At 37.3% G+C, this 19588-nt stretch overlaps 1 protein-coding gene across 11 annotated transcripts in view; it reads right to left on the bottom strand.

Moving 5' to 3' along the window:
* The window catches only part of dlg1a (discs large MAGUK scaffold protein 1a), a 101681-nt gene that overhangs the window by 49930 nt on the left and 32163 nt on the right, over positions 1–19588 (bottom strand). For all 11 annotated transcript variants that reach the window (XM_079461079.1, XM_079461081.1, XM_079461083.1 and 8 more), the window contains one exon: positions 13734–13901. In XM_079461079.1, the coding sequence (XP_079317205.1) occupies positions 13734–13901 (168 nt within the window). The remainder of the gene's footprint in view (positions 1–13733; positions 13902–19588) is intronic.

Below are 19588 nucleotides of genomic sequence, written 5' to 3'. Positions count from 1 at the left end.
AGCACGCACCACGCGTTGACAAGACGACGACGCCAATCCCATGCTGTCTGGATGCTCCTTCTGACACAGATCTCTCTCTTCACACGCTGCAGTCTCTTTCCACACACATATGATACAGTGAGGGGGAGACAAAGGCTGAGCCTTCACAGGCGGAAAAAAAAGAGAGAGATAATTCAAAAATAACCGCGTCTGTTAATAAGGCAAGAATTCCAGCGGATCTCCGCTGCGACAACGTTCTGCAGTCAAACCTATTGACGGCGGCTCCGTGCCGGCGAAAACTATCCGAGATGTGCCACAGGTGTCAAATGAGGTAACAGACATTGTCACAGCTTGTGCCTCAATTCCCCCAAGGACCAAAACCATGGCAACAGCTTCCACATCAAATAAAGCAAGCATCCCCACAGAGCCCGAGCCCAGCCTTCTCTTCCACCTAAATAGCTTATATTCACAGGGCTTTGAGAGGAATTAAAGAACCACATGCGACGGGCCTATTATTGCACAGCATCTGATAAGAGATACTGGCAACCGTCTTCAGTGATACTGGCAATTTTCACATTAGCAAAAGTAGGAAAGGGAAAACAAACAAACAAACACACAAAACCGTGTTTTTACATTCGCTCAAGAAAAATCTACATAAAAAGTGTATTAACCACATTTGACTTTTTTTACGACATAAAAAGAAAAAAAAATTGTTGCTTGCCTTGAGACAATGCCTTTCCATCATTCTCATTTAAATGTGACCTTCAGTGTATAAATAATTCATAGCAATTAAATAAATACACCAGGCATTTATTTTTCATGAGTGTTGCTGTGGACCCCTCATTACACCTCACCAACTGAAAATCCAGACCCCCAATGTCAAGTTAGCTCGAGAGCGCTCGGTGCTAAATGACCCTCGACAAGTCACTGCCGTAAGAAGCTTCACAAAAATGCCGTGGATCCATGTTGTTCAGTAATGACGAATCCAACCTGCTCACTGATTCTGATCAGACCCCTCAAAATCAACAGACCTGGATTTACAAACAGCCAAATCATACCATTATTCATCACATTATAGATAAATGCAAACCATTTTCGTCACATTGCTACTGATGTGAGATTAATGTTGCGCTACCAGAGAAACATAACATGTAAGAGGGAGGTGTAATCATGCAATTATTGTACAGTCTATATATTTCCCAACAGAGCAAAGGAATATAAGATAACCAGTAATATAGCTTCTGTATGGGCGGTGGTAATCAATAGGGATCTCGGAAATATTTAAAGGCGGTTTTATGTTTACTGTATTGTGGTTTGCAAATTGCACTGTGATATACTGTGACCTTTCTATATATTCAGAGCTTTGCACACATCATATTCTCATTTTGAGTTTAGTTAAACAGGGAAAATACATTGCGAGTTGTCTTAAGGACCACACAGTAAGTTTCTTTTTCTAAAGAGACTCACAATAAATCATCGCTTTAGAATTATAATGTTCAATCTGACATTATTGTCAAAATTGAGTTTGTTTTCTCGTCAAGTATTCTTGTTCTGTGACAACTTATGTACATTATGTGGTAATTTTTTTGTTTATGTTGTGTACATTTTGGGGCTTTGGGTAAACAACAAGGTTGGAAGCTCATTATATCAAAACTGCTCTGAATGCATATCGAATCTTATAACTCTAAGGTGACAAAATCTAACTTTTTCCATCATAAATGAAAAATTGTACAAACAGTGGAATGACCAAGGCAGGCAAATTGACCAATACATTAATTAAAAAAAAATTTAAATAAAGAATTTAAGAAATCAAATAAAGAATTTAAGACACAAACAAATCTATGAAAAAAAACCAGTTTGGAAAGCTTATAATGATTTATAATGAGCTGTCGGGTATTATTTTCTCGGCATCTGATTCCATCACAGGCAAGGATTAGAACGAAGTAGCCTTCAATTTTGAATATTAAAAACAGATGGTGACATGCAGGCAAACATTGTGGATTGCTGGACTGTTACCATTACAATCCATTTTCATACACAACAGAAACACTTCTGTGGCTTCTATGGTTTGGCTAACAGAACAACAGAACCACTAATCGATTGAAAGGAAACTTCACTGCAGATCACAAAAGAAGATATTTCGAAGAATGTCGGTAACCAAACAACATTGGCGCCCAATGATTTCTATTGTATGGACACTACTGAGACATCTCAAAATATCTTCTTTTGTGTTCCACAGAAGAATCATATACAAGCTTTGACTGAAATATTAGTGAATAAATCATTAAGAGACAGATCTAAAACTGACATCGTTTTCTAAACACAGTTTTGTCAAGTCACCACAACAGAAACTATTTCTACTACAACTACGAACTCATGCAAACACATTCGTTCACTCGTTTTAAGGGAGTATCTCCATTCTATTGAGCACGTGTCTCTTTTGTTTATCATCTCACCGACATTCCCTCTTTATCTCCAACCACCAGCAATATAGGCAATCAATCGATAGCACAATACAAGGACAAAAGCCTTAAGAGCGTCCCCTGCCACTTCCACAAGCTCTCTGTCTCAAGGCCATATGAATTCAGCTGTAAACACCAGAAGAGAAGAGCAGTTATTTCAGAGATGGAGTGTCAACCACTCGAGGTGACAAGAAAAATATCACAAGGCGCCACTTCACATGTGAACACGCCGACTTTAATCAAAAGGGAGCGCGAGATTGTCCTGTTATCGTCTTCACTATTATACAGGTATAAAAATGCAGAACCTAAACGCTTTAGACTGTAGTGTCTTATTATTAGCAAGCGCCGGTATTCAGGGTGCATGTGGATATACAGACAGAAGCGCTGAGTTTGAGCTACTCATCTTTTCATTTTATTACAGGGACAGTTCACCCATAAATGAAAATTATGGAATTTAATTTCTCCTTGACTTCCATTGTATCGAAACAAAGCCACAGAGGCATTTCTGAAAATATCTTTGTGTTTCATAGAAAACGGACGCATGTACAAGTTTTGAACAACATGAGGGTGAATACATACAGTAAATGATGACAGATTTTTTATCTTTTTGGGGTGAATTATCCCTTTAAATCTGAAAATTTCCTCTATTCTATTGCTCTACAATATTTAATATTAGCAATATCCAATAGCATTGTCAAATACGTATACATTTCATAATATAGAATAATACAGTTCAAGTAAAAGAATTGCTCATTTAATGAGACAGCAAGCTTGGTTCATGAACACGTAAGTGATGTTTTACAACTTTTGTTTAAGCGTGGCTTTTTTACGTGATGAGTACTGGTCAACAAATTATTAAATGACCAACTTAACTGTCTACTGCATTAAAATGAACAGTAAAATAAGGTGAATGCACACCAGCTAAATACGGTACATCATAAAACTCGTTTTATGACAATTCACTAACATCAATATTCAGTGCTAAAACCATCCATAGTCTCTTAGCGACAGTTGCAAATAGCAAATGTGAAACAAGTAAATAGTGGTTTTATTACAGAAACGTCATGTATCCTTTACTCTTTTTTTCGACAGAAGAATAATATTTATTTATTCTCACAAACACTAATTACAATATTACCTGTTTTATAACGTTATCACAACTGTAGCAGCAAAAAGTTAAATGCTACAATGAAACACGATACATTTGAAAGGTCCTGCAAGTTACTTTGCTAAAACAAGTTCCTGTTCTGTCCCATAAAAAATACAACAAAGTAGAAGTTCTGCTTCTAACAAACATTATAATTTAAACCCACACACACATCCTTAAAACTCTAAAACTGTGTGTGACTACAAATTGTAAGTGAAGGAAATTGTTACCGCGGAGGCAACATTTTCCCTTATGTCCCCTCTCTGTACTGTGATTTACATCCACAGCTCAAAGTCACTCTGTCTGGAGCCTCACATATATAATTCTGACGGTCACCCACCAGCAACTGCAGCTGCAATCTCTTGGTCCTCCTAATGCTTCTGATCAGACGGCGTCCCATCTTTTTTGCATACCAAATGGACGGTAACATGTCACCTGCGAGTCCCGTGTTGGTACCCTGTACGACGTGGCGCCGGGGACTGACAGACCACCTCAGTACTCCTCAGCTCTTTTTCGAACCCCTAGAAGCTGCGTCAAGGTGATCCCAAAATGAAATGCATGCAGGACAGTGGGCTATGAGAATGCCTCTTTGCGGAACACGTGGATACGCGTGCTGCCCGCTAGGGCACTACAGGACTCTTAACTGTGGTCTGTAAGATTTACCAAGGAGGACACTACTCATTTTTCACTAATGCCTTCTCTCTACCCCTCCTCCCCTGTGTTTCTGCTGTCTTTGCTCACAGCTAGACTAACAGAGAATGTGAGGATGTGGTTCGGGAGACCGACAACTGGATCACAGCCCGGATCAGAGAAAGTCAGCATGCACTGAAGCTGTGAGAGCATCCTGATAGAATGTTACGGCAGCATGTAGTTTTATTCCTAAAACTATGATTCCTAAATGTTATACAGATTTAGCACACAATTGTAAAAATAACATTGCGTTTCAGGATACCAATGCGTTATTCGATGTATGCGGTAAATTATATCTCTGGTTAGGCCTCAATATGGTAATAGATTTCTTCACAATTTCTTTACATACTGGCTTCAAAGTCCAAGCAACACATCTTGCAAGTAACTTGTTTCAAGTAACTTGTTGCAAGTAACGGGTATTACTTGTAACAGTTGTGACTGTAGAATTCTCAGAATTAAATCAGATTCGCTTAATAGGACTAGGTGTTATAATCCCGCTATTTATTTACTACAATTCAACTACCTGTCATGCCATGCCAGGTACATCTTAGATCAAATTTGACACACATATTTAAAAGGACAGTCCTTCCAATAGGTTGTTTGAGAAGTGATGTAACGGAGGGCACCAAGTGATTTTCTTCATAGGAATTCACTAAAACCAATGTTTAACAACCAAGCCCAAATCTCTGTTAACCCTTCCGTGTAATATGCACTAGCTTCAGGTAAAAGAACGAGTCCTTATTAAACGGGGGGGAAAAAATCTTGCGTTTCTTCCCGATAAAAGTCCATTAAAAGGAAACAGCTTAACGTACCGAAACAACGACCATGGAAAACCAAGTTAAATACATTTGTTTATCACTGATATCAAACATAAATATGATAACTGAAAAGGTTTCTTTATAATTAAATTTGATGAAGAACAAGCTTAACTTGAGACTATTATTATCTCCGGGATAAGTGATTGTTCTTTTTAGAAAAAAAGCTAGTGTTTATTACAATTAAAGCTTTAATAGAAATAACTTTTTAAGTTGTCTTTGTTTCAGAATGTTATGCTGTTTCTTTATAATAGATTTCTATGGGCAAGAAATGCTTAATGCAAGACTTATCACTTTTAACGGCAGCTAGTGTTCATGACAAGGTTTGTGCTTACCTGGTCGTTGTTTAGGTAGTTAAACCTTGTTAATGCGTTTTAAGTTACTTTCCTCGGCTCCTCCCACCCGCAGATTCTGATTTACAAGCCACTTTTATCTCAGTTTTTCAGTCAATACTCCCATGTTCGACTTTTTAACTTTTGCTACACAATAAAAACACCTGCTGGTTTATGGTTTGATCGTTTTTTTGTTTCTGAGAGTGAATTCCTTTGGAGAAAATTACTTTGCGTAAAGTGAAGATTAAGTGTAAATTTGTAGTGCCGTGATGTCATGTGCAATGACATCGAATCAAAACAACTTAAACATTTCATAAAATATCTCATTTCGTGTTTTTACATAGTCACATACAGATTTTTATTACATGATGGTGAATAAATGAAGAATTAACATTTTGCGTGATTGGTCCCTTTAATAGTTCTATGTATATAACATACAATTCTTTATACATACAGTATCACTAATTCACAGTACATCTTATAGAAGATATGCAATACAATGTATTCTATAAGAGTGTAATACTATTTATCTTTTTTTCATGATTTCTTTATACTGTTTTTACACTATTGCTTTGCAACAATGAAAACCTAGGAAAGTGCTTTAGGAATTAAATTTAAGGATGCTAATGTTTAGTCCAACAGGTTACATGGCTTCTGCAGGCCCAAGACATTACCATCGTTCTGATGAGTCACCGACACTGGCATGATAATGAACGATCAGTAATGACAGTTAGATGCTTAAAATATTCACCATGGCTTCCAGGAGGTCACCTCCTTTCCCTGAGGCAAAATGCCCAAACTCTTATATGATTTCAAGTATGCTACACGAGCTAAAAAGGTCAGTCAGACACCTTGGTTAGTTCTGCCGCAGTAAACAAATGACACATTTGTGTGTCGCTTAAATGATGCTAATGGAATGCACATGAGGGCATTCTGAAATGTTTGCCATTGTCATTAATTTGATCATGCACAATATGTACTGATATTAACTAACTAGCACTGATGTGTGTGAAATGTGTGATGTTATTAATATACAGTATAGCAGTTTAACTGTGAATGTGCTTTTGTTTTATTTACATCACATAATAAAACTAATATTAGTCATGGCACATTGGGGCATGAGGTAAAGGTTTCCTGGCTCAGATTATACACAAACTTAAGCGAGTAAATCAGATTTTCATACAAACACGACAATTCAGCAAATCATTTGTCGGCTTGTGTTGTGAGAAATGGGGTGTACTTATAATGAATAGAAATGATGGGTCTGTATAAAGAAATATGAAGTAAATGTGTGTCAGTATATCGAAATTCACACACATTTTTGGATTAAACTCCTAATAAGGGAAGCACAGTCATCACAAACTCACAGGTGCAGACGTGAATAAATAGTGTCTCGCGTCATTTTGTTCCGAATGTCAATACTCTCCTGACACAAATGAACAAAATCCACATTTCATGTTGCGTCTACGTTACACTCTTGATAACTTTCATTGACAGAGTTTTTCAAGCCGTAATGCCGCGGTCACGCTTGACTCAACCCTCCATTGACTTCCATTCATACACATGCGAAAGCGACAGACCGGAAACGCAAGCCCGTCCAACGATATTATCACGGTAAACCATTAAACTAGTAACTCATTTTATATCCCTACATCTTATGGAATTGTGTACACTCACAAGCCATCCAATGATGTGGTTCGTGTAATCCAAATGATGTATCTTCGAAGTAGCATGTACATACAGTACACTTTGTGCATAAAGTGTCAAACATTTATACTTCACAAAACATGCAGGTATAATCAAAGCTATAACAAATGTCATTCTATTAAAGGCTCATTCATAATTGATCAACTGTAAAGCTGCATTAAAACAATCTGTATTGTATAAAGCGCTATATTCATAAAGGCAACTTAACAAAAGTCAACATTCACATGGAAGCCTTTAAGGTACAGTAGCAACCTGAGTCAGATTGTAAAGCTTTGAGAATAACAACAATTGCCTATATAAAACATTCAATGGCTGATTTTGATGTTTTTATCATAAAACAATTTTTGTGGTCTCAAGACCAACCATTTAACTTTGAAGCCATCTAGTTTTTTTGTTAGTGGGTAGAACTCTCTTTCCCTTCAAAATACTCCAATAATATTGATGACTCATCTTGCACCACACAGGTTTTCGTCCAATCAAAGACTCTCTAAAGTAATAATGTCTTGAGAATCCGAGCAAAGATTTTAAAAGGTCTGCGCATAGAAAATGATTAAAAATCATAATTATTCCTATTTATAGTCCTTTAAAGAACATCAAGCAAAGTCACGAGTTTACTGGCAGCCTTGGCAGCCATTAGTTATCCTTGTCAACAGTTGTTATGTGCCACCATATTAGTAAACACGTGGGATTTCAAGTTTTTGCACTCACGGTACACTTAGTGCCCCTACCACAGATGCACTCGTCCCCACAGCGGGCATGGTCGAAGATAAATTACAGATAGGACCTCATTAGAATTCAAAGCAGCACGATGCAGAAACGCCTCCACCTCCAGCTCCCATTACTTTATACGTCTGGTCAAAACTAATGCACTTACTGCCCTGCAGCTCCAACCATATTAGCTCCAACTGCATTACCCTCCACTGCTGATGACAACCACTAAGGACATAAACCACAAAAAGATGGAAACACCAAAGAACATGAAAAGATTAAGCCAAAAATCAAATGAGAGTTAGCTCACTGTCTTGTTCACAGCCACTCACGTGTGACTCATGTCGTTCTAAAACATTTACAGTGGAAAGTTGCTATCCACATAATTCACTGCCATGTTAAAAAACAAATGAATGTGATAAACATTCATAAAATATAAGCGCTTGAAATCTAAATACAAACTTGAAATAGAATACAAACAGGCCCACTGTACAATCTGTTGGAATAGAAGTCTGCTGGCTTTTTTATAAAAGGACGCCGCGGCGCCCATTTTCACAACCTCTCCGAGAAAATGATTTGTTGCTGCTAACCCTTATAAACACCAAATGTCCACTTTAAAAAAGCGGCCTGACATTCTGTTCATTGGACACGAACCAGCTCTCTGAATGTGTGAAGAAAGAAAAGCAAAAGTCAACTCTTACTTTCAATATAACTTGAAGAAACAAACGACAAAGCTTTCAGCAATAACAATGGATCATGTAAACACCAAATGGACATTTTTCTAGAAAATTATAATGTTTAGGCAGGCATAATCTGAATACATTTTCTTATTTCATTGGTGCTCACAAAACAGATATGGTCGCATTTCTTCCCATAGGACCAAATGCATTGATCATTTGGCACAGTTTCATGTCTACCCTATTTAGCAAGATATCAGTTATTAAAAGCTTGAAATTTGAGAGATCAAACAATTCTTTAAATAAATTAATGCCTTTTATTCAGTTAAACACAGAGAGATCCAAGGCCTCCATCACTACACCTTCATTGCAACCAGAGCAACTCAGAATTTGACAAATAAGAAATATGAATAATTAACTTTCTTTAATTCACATATTCAACATATATTTCTTTCACAGTTTATATTTCTACTTTTGTTTCTCATCTCAACACTCCTATTTTGTCCAATTAAATATCAATGAATATTTCAATCAAACATTAATCTCAAAATAAAGTCATACAATAATAGATTATTTCTTTAATAACAGATTATTTAAACTTTCCTAACTCCAACAAACCAGAAAGTCCAGTTATTCCTAAAAAAAAATTAATATGAGCCATCAACAAAATATTGACTTTAAAATAACATGTTAGCGTGTTATTGAACAGTACATAGACATCTCACCGTGACATAAAACTGAACCACTGAATCATTTATAAATATATTTTTTTCAGAAGTCAAATATGTTAAGATGATGTTTCAAACTATAACAACAACAAAAAATACCAACACCCAAGCAATCTTAAACTGTGACTTCTCTGCCACCTAGTGCTTACAAAACCAACTACAACAGGACCTTCTCAAGTGTACCTTTCCCCTGATCTCTCATCTCCGCTGTAGACAATAATGAAAATGTGTGTAAATGGATATTACAGAATCGCACTGGGTTACCTGCATCAGTGCGTTGCTGTGCGAGTACAGAGCAGCGAAGACAGGGCCCTGGACCTCCTCACCTCCTAATGTTGAGGGTCCATCAAACACGCACTCCAGAGACTCTACCTGAAGAGGGCACGTAGCTCAGGAGGTAGATATGGGTACTGAAACCACACTCACAAACACTCAGATACCAAAATATACGTGCCCACAAGCAGCTGTTGAATGAGTTTGATGCATGTTGTGCTCTTCAATGAAACAACCCATGCAGCTATGAAACGCAGAACACAAATTCTTCACCAAGCAACAAACAACAAACACACAACTGGCGTTGTGTGGCAGAAGCACATTATAAAAATGGCATCATTCCATGTAGAGCCATTTAGAGTGCTGAGACGGATGGATCACAAAGTGATAACGTATTAACGTATTATCCGTGCATGCTGGATGATATGACATACTGCAAAATAAGTGTTTATTAACGGTGTTAAAAATATTGAATGCATTTACAGTAACACTTTTAAATAAAAAGGCCGACTGCTTAGCAACAAAACAAAACAGCTATACTGGTTCTTGGTCAAATTTTCACTTCTGATCAAGACTATATATTTTTTAAATAATACCTTGTTGGGATTTTTAGGGAAGTTTTTGGATTCTCTTTTATATAGAATTAAGTAATACAAAAACCATCAAAGCTCTACACCACTGACAATAACAGGAACTTATGAATAAAGTTTTGGGAGATTTTGGTCCACCCTGAAGCACTCTCCATCCCTCCCCGTTGTTAATAAAGCAATACACCCTTTAGTCATTTACAATCTGCATCACCGCTGAACACAGAAGAAAATGTTTTGAAAGATGTTGTTAACTGGACCCCACTTGCATTGGTTTTGTGTTCATACAATAGAAGTGAATGGGGTCCAGTGCTGTTCGGTTACCAACTTTCTTCAAAATAGCTTCATTTGTGTTCTGTGGAAGAAGTGATACAGGTTTAAAATGACAAGAGTGTGAGGAAATTATGACAGATTTTTTATTTTTGGGTGAACTATCACTTTAAATCTAGCATGGACTAATTTCTGCAACTCAATAAAATGAGACCTTTTGCACAAACAAGTAAACATTTTGCTGCTGTACATGAAGAGTTAATTTTGACAAAACAGAACTTTTTCAAAAATCTTGATTTTTTTCATCTTATCTTGTTTTAATTGTATATTTTATTATACTGCCGTTTGATTGATATTACTTTGAATGCACAGTAAAACATTTTGCAAATGAACAGGGTTTAAAAGAGAATTGATTTCCAACAAAAAATGTGTTATCATTGTCTTGTCCCTATTTGATTTATGACCTAAGAAATTCTACATATTTTCTTTTCGTGACATTTGAAGTTTACATTTTTCTCCTGGGACAAATTAAACTTTACATTTAAAACGTGAAATTAAATGCCAGTATTTTGGACTCCATTGTATGTTTTAGGCCATTAATCATGAATAATGAAATCTATTGACAGCCCTAAATGTTAATTTATCCATCCACACTGTAAACGTGTAATAACACAGAACACATTTTTCTTTCTCTAACAAAGCAACAATTCATTCATCAGCATTCATATATTCGTGGGCCTTTGCAGGTATGCAAGCCAGTCGCAGGACGCTACAACTGTGGGACATGGGGAGCCACAAGATGCCATCTGTGCTGATGGCCCAAGCCAAGCATGCAGGGATTCATCCTACAATCCCATAATCGCAAGAGCCTAAACAAGCTACATGCTCAATGGAATATCAAATAAAACATTTAGATGATCCTTAATCAATATCACATCATTTATAGTGCATGTGCTTTAGGAGAAGATGTCAAGCTGTGTGCCACTAAACCGAAAGGTTAAACAATCTATTACTCTGGATGAGAGCATCCCCGTGTCTTGACTGCCAGTAGAGAGTTCTGTAAATAGAAACCTGACCAGAGGCATGTGGCTCATGTGTCGTGTGCTACAGAAAGAGAGCAGACATGTTAGCATCATTCTGGGGAAGAAAATGCGTAGAGCGGTATCCGATTGATGGTAGAATTGATCGATACCGACAACTTAATACGCAGTATTCTTAATATCTTATTAACAGCAATATGAAATCTCAAAAAGACAAGACCAACAGGATCAAAAGAGTATCACATTTTCAGACATCTTTTAAATGCTTTCTCCTATCTGAGCTTAATGCCTTTGTTGGTCGATACTACTGAAAAAAGTAAACACAGTGGCTCTAACCAACCCGACACAGCATGGGCAGGATTTTTTAATTAAACTATTTATTATTATTATTATTATTACTATTTTACATTTCTGTTTAATGATGCTGGCGCCACAAAAATGACACTTGAAGTGGAAATGATTCTTTCATTACAAACAACAACCACAAGGTGGTGTAAGACTGCAGCAATCACCAAAAAGGACAGAAACAGATACTATGATCGGCCTGATTTAAATCAAGTTGTTATGAATTGTCATCAGACTTCCCGAGGGTGTTTCAGTAAATGACATGCTAACATAGTTTGATTTTAAAAAGCTAAATTATCTAATTGTATAGTTTGTGGTATGATGCACGCAATCATTTAACGTAGCCAACACTGTCTGAGATTAAGAGAGAAAAGAGCGAGAGCATCAGCCGGGCGAGCAGCCAGAGAACACCATCAGCCTAGAGCACATGGACTGATTTAGGAGAAATGCAGGCTTATAGTGATGTCAGAGCATGTGTGTGTGTGGACGGAGAGCATTAGCTTGTGCTCTGCGCAGCTGAGGCTGATCGGAGGTGACAGGCAGGGCTTGTCAGGCGCTGCTCTGTCGGCATGCAGAGTGCTTCTCTGATCCCTTCCCAGCATTGCTCCTCAAACATCAGCACTGCTCACTCTGTGCTCCAGATTCTGTCACATTATTTGTAGGGTATTTGTTTTGAATGCAAACAAGTTTTTTCATTAATGATAAAGAACAGTCCTGGTTTGATGCAAAACGTTATATTGGAAACAATGTACATTAGTACATATATGGGTTGGTTAAATGACTTAACTACACAGTCTAGCCATAGAGCAGTTTCGGTCCGATCACACCAAAAGTGATGACTATAACGATAATGATAACAATCATTTTATAAGCATCGACACCAATGAAAGATTTAATGTTTATTCTAAGTTCGCCACGGCAGTTTAAATTTTTAAACTCGTGAGCCCTTTAAATTTTAATTGATTTTGATTGGCTGTCAAATAGTTGCGTGACGAAGAGTGCAACAGATTTCTCAAAATGTAAAATAGCAATTTTTTAATGCAATATTGTAGTATTTTAATAAATGATTTCACTTCTTCAAATTCATGTACTCATAATATTTAATAAAAAGATGTAACCCCCCCCACCGAAAAGAGTTAATATAAAGAGTTATGTCAGAGGGCGGGGCTACTGTATTAGGGACTTGTTTCTGCCCCTCCCCTCATCAACAAGTCACGAAAAACATTTAAATCTCCATTTTGTTACCATTGATCCAGTCAGTTCCCCTGAAATCAAAGTCCGTCTTTGTTTTCATCTCATTTTAGAAGCAGTTTCACTCGGATATAAATCACGATAAGGAAAAGAGACAAACGCAATGTTTAATGCCGACTTTAAGAATGCAGTTTTCTGAATTCTGGTTTATCATATTCATGATTTCTTGGAGAATCCCGCAGATCCACTCCCAAAATCAGTGAAGAAATCTGTAAAAAGATTTTGTGTACAGTAGGTCTTACATACATACGTTTCTTTAAAGTTAAAAAACCTGAGCTGTCAGTCACATGTAGGGGGCGATAGCGCAGTAGTTCTCTTGGGCTTGGACAGCAACTACATGAGATATCATACATTGTGCTGAATACACAGCAAAGTGAATAGTTAAAACTTTGTCACTTGTAAACTTAAAGCTCCGTACAGAACTGCAGGTACAGTCTACACATTCACATCTCCACATCACATGGGACATGCTTCACTCTCCAAACACTGAACTAAACATTTAAATACATTTATAAGATTTGGATGAGTTGGATAAATCGGGTTATTTCTAATAATGTGCTAGTGTTGTATAAAAGTTGTATGCGTGTTCGCTTGTAAACATGACACGTGATGGAGGTTCTATCACACACAACATTTTTGCATGTTTACAGACTAGACGCAGGATAGATGACATGCAGCACAGAAATGCATCAGAGAGCAAACAGAACGGCGGAATATTCTACCTTCATTGGAGAGATGTGCGAATGGGAGACGTAGCCGTGTACATTCTCAATTTGTGAGATGTTCTTCTCCGATACCTGAACAAGCTCAGGAGGACGTCCATCCCCCGGCATGTGAGGAGAGTTGTGCTCTGGAGGCGATGTGGTATCTTCATCCTGATATCTATATTTCTAGAAGAGAAAAGAGAGTGTGTTAAACCAAGATTAAACACGTGCCAATGAAGAATTCATGATAAGCCCATTGTAGGCCTATCTACCGTATAAGCGACTATAGGTTGTATGTTCACTGAGAGGTAGAAATTATAATACAGTTATCAGGATCTCAAGGCCGGTTTATATCCTGTATATCAAGTTTTGTAAATAGGCATGGGCCGGTATGAGATTCTGACGGTGTGATAACCTTGAGCAAACCTATCACGGTTTCACAGTATCACAATCTCTAAAATGTGTTATTTTTTAATAAAAACACAAATAAAATGGTGGTGTCCATTTCGGCCCATTGGAGCCTAGTTTTCTCTAATTGTAAGTTTAATTTTCACTTTCAACAACTTCTGATTGCATTTCTAGCGAGAAATTAGTACTGTAGTTTTAAATATAGGTTTATTATGACTTAACCAAAGGTTAGCAGAGTTTCCCACACACCCTTTAGTGTGAGTCTGCTTTGTGTGAGTCTGTGTGCGAGTTTTGCCCTCCCTTCAGTGCGGTGTGTGCTGCGAGAATGCTTGTTCTGTAATTGTAACTGTGTGTAACCGCAACAATGTATTCTCTCATATTTCTGAAGAGGAGCGGCAGTAAAGGCTATGCGCTGCATGAGACAAACAAGTAATACCTATAAACAAAAATCTCCTCATATACGTGTCCGCTCTTCAATGGAAATTTATGGTGATTTCGTGTTCGGATTTTGGATTAAAGAGATGTTATTGGGTCGTTTTATGTCTGACAATAGGACAGATCATTTGTGAAAACAGCATTCAGTTTTGTTTAAATACAATACAATGTTATCACAGAGGAGAAGTGAAACAGATGTGCCAAAACTAGGCCAAACGCAAACACGACATGATGACATCACAAATATGCTAATCAGTGTGTGGCGTCATCAGCTCCAGTCTCTCAAAATCCTGTGGGAAACACTGCTAAGGATGGGGAAAGTCACTGCTTAAAATGGGTAAGGGATCACCGGTATAAAGAACGGCAGGAGAACTGCAGGAATTCTGCGCGGATTTGTTTATAGCACCCAAGAATTTGTTCCTGCATAATGGAATTTCACAGAAACAGACTCTCCCGGTCTCGGTTTGACAAGAAATTGCCTGTCTTGACTGTTGGCCTTGGTGGAAAAAGCCAAATACCTGTTCATTAAGCTATGAAGTGACATCCATGTAAACAAACCGATCAGCACAATAAGTTCAAATATGTCTGCATGCTAAGGACTAGTTGTCTTTCGTGTTTCATCACGGAAGAACCAGCAGGATTTAATATATCAATCCGTCACCATATTTGAACTTCAATGCAACAATTTAGAAATGATGAAAAAAGTGAACCTCACATCATATACAGATTTGGTAGGGATGGAATGATGATAAATGATTAAATTATTACATCATATTTGGGTAAATTACTACTTTAACAGACCACTGCTTTCCTCAATAATAAAATAAATAAAAAAAGTCTATCTTAAACTAAATATATAAAATAAAATATAAAAATATCTGTTTTACAATACATTATACAGACCATTTGCAAGATGTAAACAACTAGAAGCAATTATTGGTTTCGATTTTCTACACTACACAAACTTTAAAATACAACCAACAAAATGACTAAAACTGAATTTGAATGTTAATCGAAAATCTTTAAGACTTAATTATATACATTTTCAAGTGTTGTTTGCGTCCGGCAAAATGGTCTATAAAAGTATTTCAATTAAGGCTGTCAAATGATTAATCGTTTTTTTCAATATATGGCATGCATGTGTATGTGTTTATCAATTGAAAATGAATATGCACAGTACCCAGTCATATATTATGTAAACACAAACCTTTATTCTCGACGCGATTAATCGTGATAAATCATCACAGCCCTAATTTAAATGTGTTTTGTACATAGCATAACATCTCCTACTTAAAGAAATTACACTATACAGTACATAAATAACAGGTTTGTTAGCATAAGATAAATGCTTATCACATTCAATTAATGACATCATGCAATATGCATCTAAAGAAGAGCATCGGCACTTTTTAATTATATGATGCACATACAGTAGCTGACTGGAATAAACTAAATGTTTGTAAAATACTAGTTGAAATGACTAAACCTCAAAAATAAAGCGTTGCAAACTGCTCATAAAAGTTTTAATCAAGCGCTTGTACAGAAATCTGAAAGTACTAAAAAATCCATTCCTAGACCTCACTGATCGGATGGGGAGCACTGTTTTAAATGAGCCAGACACCCCGTATTCCAACCGCCGCACAGCAGTCTCACTCGACCCCAATCTGCCATGTCTGTATCTGAAATAGCGTTGTTACTTTCTTAACAGGCAACACAAGTTATTCAAGCAGTGCCTTTTATCCACACACATCCATCTTGCCCAGCTACCTTCTTGACCCCAATCCGTAGCCTGCCTCTACGGCATTCCCGCGATATAGGTTAGGAAATTCAAACATAAGTCTTGAGGGTTGAAAATGGGGACAGGCTTCTTGTAGAAGGTTGTTGCCCAAAAAAGTGGGACAAGCTCTAAATTGGAGTTTTATTTTGGTTGGGTGTGAAACGTCACTGCACTACAGGAGGTAAATGAATCCTCTGAAGCCAAGAACGCGTGAAGTTTACAGTGCCAGTACAAAAAAAACATATTTTGCTCTGTTCCAAAACCTCAAAAGGCAACATTTTAGACATTGTAAGAGAACCGAAGACCTGTTCCAAACAATAATTAGCAGAAACATCCAGCTTTAACCTAAGAATACTTGTTTCAGCATCACATTCATCGCAAAATAAGACAATCCTGTTGAACTGAAAGCATGTGAAAAATCGCTCGATTTTCAGATACTACAAATACTAATAGATGTATAGATTTAATGCTTAAATACAAAAGCCTCTGTCAAATGCGTACGGTAAATGTAAATCCCAGAACGCATTTCGACAGGCTGAAGGGAAAAAAAGATTATTTAATGAGGTACATAAAATTATTCCTTACATTCTGTAGAAAACAAAATCAGCCAAATGTTGGTCCAACTGTTATGACCCACAATAGTGAACACAACATTTATTTTTGCAGTAAAAATATTATGATCAATCAGATCCCGAATATAAGTTTGTTTTTACATAAAATGGAGTATATCTGTGTACTGTGCATATTTATTTTCGATTTATAAACATGTCCTGTATGTGCATGTGTTAATAAATACAAAATTAATATGCACAGTGCCCAGACATATTCACCTTTTCTAACCAAAAAACTGCAGCCTGTGTCCTGTACTTATTCACAGCAACTCAAAAGTTTTAAACTGACTTTTGGCTACAAAGGCGGTGAGACTCAAAAGGTGAGTGTGAACTCCAAGCAACGGCTGGGAGTGAAAAGAACAGACGTGTAGTACTTCTGGAGATGTTATTACACCAATGAGTGCCTCACAGTCGCAGTCGCTGTGGGACCAGCTTGCCGGGATAATGAGCTGCTCGGCTGGATCGACAATCTCGCTCTGCGCTGGTCGGTTCAATCCAAGCTTCTATTAGTAAAACCATCATAAATGCATAGAGATCACTCATCCAGTTATCAACTAAGGAGGACATGTTTTCATGGATATGACACAGTGAAAAACTAATGCTAGTTAGGCAATGCCACAACCCTGGAGTGGGTGAGACCTGAGAGGTGGAGAATCGGGTTTGATGGATGTCGAACAGGTTCTTAAAGAGTTGGAGGAGAGCCGTGCTTGCTCCTCACGCCCTATTTCTGTCTCGGGTCTAGTTGTGCTGCTGTAAAGCTGTCAGATCCTGTCTGTCTATCTGGCAGGAAACACACCCAAGACCAGAGCTCTGCAAACACTGCACTTCACCTTGAATACTGTACGAGAGCTCTGTAACCTGGCTGTGCTCTGCCTGCACTGCTGCCAAAACAACCTGCGTACTCACTCCACGTGACAAGAGCCAAGCATCATTTGCATGATGCAGCATAATCTGGGATGCAGATTTACGAGGTCTGACACATTCACCCCAGAGGAAAAAGGTGTTGCTAGGAACCCAATTGTGTGGCTTGTTCGACGAAAGGTACATTTTCTTAAAGTTTCTGCAGGACAATATATTTTTGTTGTTTCCGGTACTATATCGAAACATTCCTAAATCACACATTCAAAATTCACAAATGACATAATATATTAGGTTTTTTGAAAATATTAAAATGAAGTGAGGTTATGCTAAAAACAAGAAAAATATCTGCCAATGGGGTGAGAAAAAAAGTTTTCCTTTTTTGAATTAAGATTATTTTTCTTACCCCACTGGCAGATATTTGTAATGGAAAACGACAAGAAATAATTTTTTACAGTAAACAATTATGATTTCACTGAAGTTTACAAAAACAGCTGCTTCATTTATGAACTGAATAATTTCTGCATTTACCTTGAAACCATATACTCCTTTGAGAGATTTTGACCTATTTATAAAACCATTGAAGTTTCTAGTTACCAGCCTTTCTGTGTCTAGAAGTGCTTTTTTTGTCGAATGAAGATTTGAAAGCACAAATGCACCAATAAAAAACATGATTTATGAATGATCTGCTTTTGTTTTCGATGCTTGTTTTATCCAAAACAGTACAGGGCGCATTCAATATACAGCATACATTTGATCTATTTGCTTGTTCGTCCTGAGTTTTGGCCTCCTGTCTCTCTAGAAAATATTATATCCCTCCCTTCCCCACAGCTGTCCCCATTGCAAAACCTACAATTAAACTTTTCAGCCTTATTCAAATGATACTGTGCTTTGACAGTGCCAAATTACACAAATTTGATTCAAAACATCAAAATATATGCAGGTAGATGAAAAGGAAAACATAAATTTGCACATATCGAAGATAGCAGATTATTATACAGTTGGACAATCAGAAAGCATCCAAATACTTAATGGAGCCACTGTATAAGTTCTGCGATATAGCACAGAAGCAATGACAGATTGGACGTATGAATCATAAGGCACAAAACAAGCACAAATTTAGTTTTTGCAGTTCAAAACAGAAAATGGCTGGCTATTCCTTGGCATCTCTCCCATGAGACAACTATAATTAACTATCAGGAAGCCAGCTGTAGTTCCTTTATGAGACAACTCTGTATCAATGTGACCATTCAGAGCGGACGAGACGTGAAAAAGAGCCACAAGGGGAAAATCAAACAAGATAGCTTGTCAGCATAATCAGCATAATTTGGGAATGTGCAAAGATGAGCAGTATGCCAAGATAAACAGCAGGATTTCTGACATTAGCAGAGATTTGAATCGCTCTATAGCACTTATCCTCCTTTAGATTTGCATTTATGTATTTTGGAAGACGCTTTTATCAAAACTGACTTCCAGTATAATACGCTCAAGGTGTACATTTTTATTAGTACGTGTGTTCCCTGCATATCAAACCCCCAATGCCCGAACTAAAGGCGCAACAGACTTACAAGCATCCGTAACCTTTTCATTTGTTGTTACATCACACAAATCCAGGGCAGCAAACCCAGGCTTTACACCTTTTATAGGATTACCTCCGCTGCTAAAGTTTTATCAAGACAATTCTAACTGACGGTACGCAACAAATCGCTGAATGACTAATGCGGATGTAAGCCAACTACTTTAGCTTACAAAATAGATAAATAGATGTGCAGTTTGTAAAAGCA

The sequence above is a fragment of the Barbatula barbatula genome, assembly GCF_947034865.1.
Source record: "Barbatula barbatula genome assembly, chromosome: 7".
In the NCBI taxonomy this organism is placed as follows: Eukaryota; Metazoa; Chordata; class Actinopteri; order Cypriniformes; family Nemacheilidae; genus Barbatula; species Barbatula barbatula.
The sequence above is the reverse complement of the archived record's forward strand: the minus strand, read 5'-3'. Positions and strand labels throughout refer to the sequence as shown.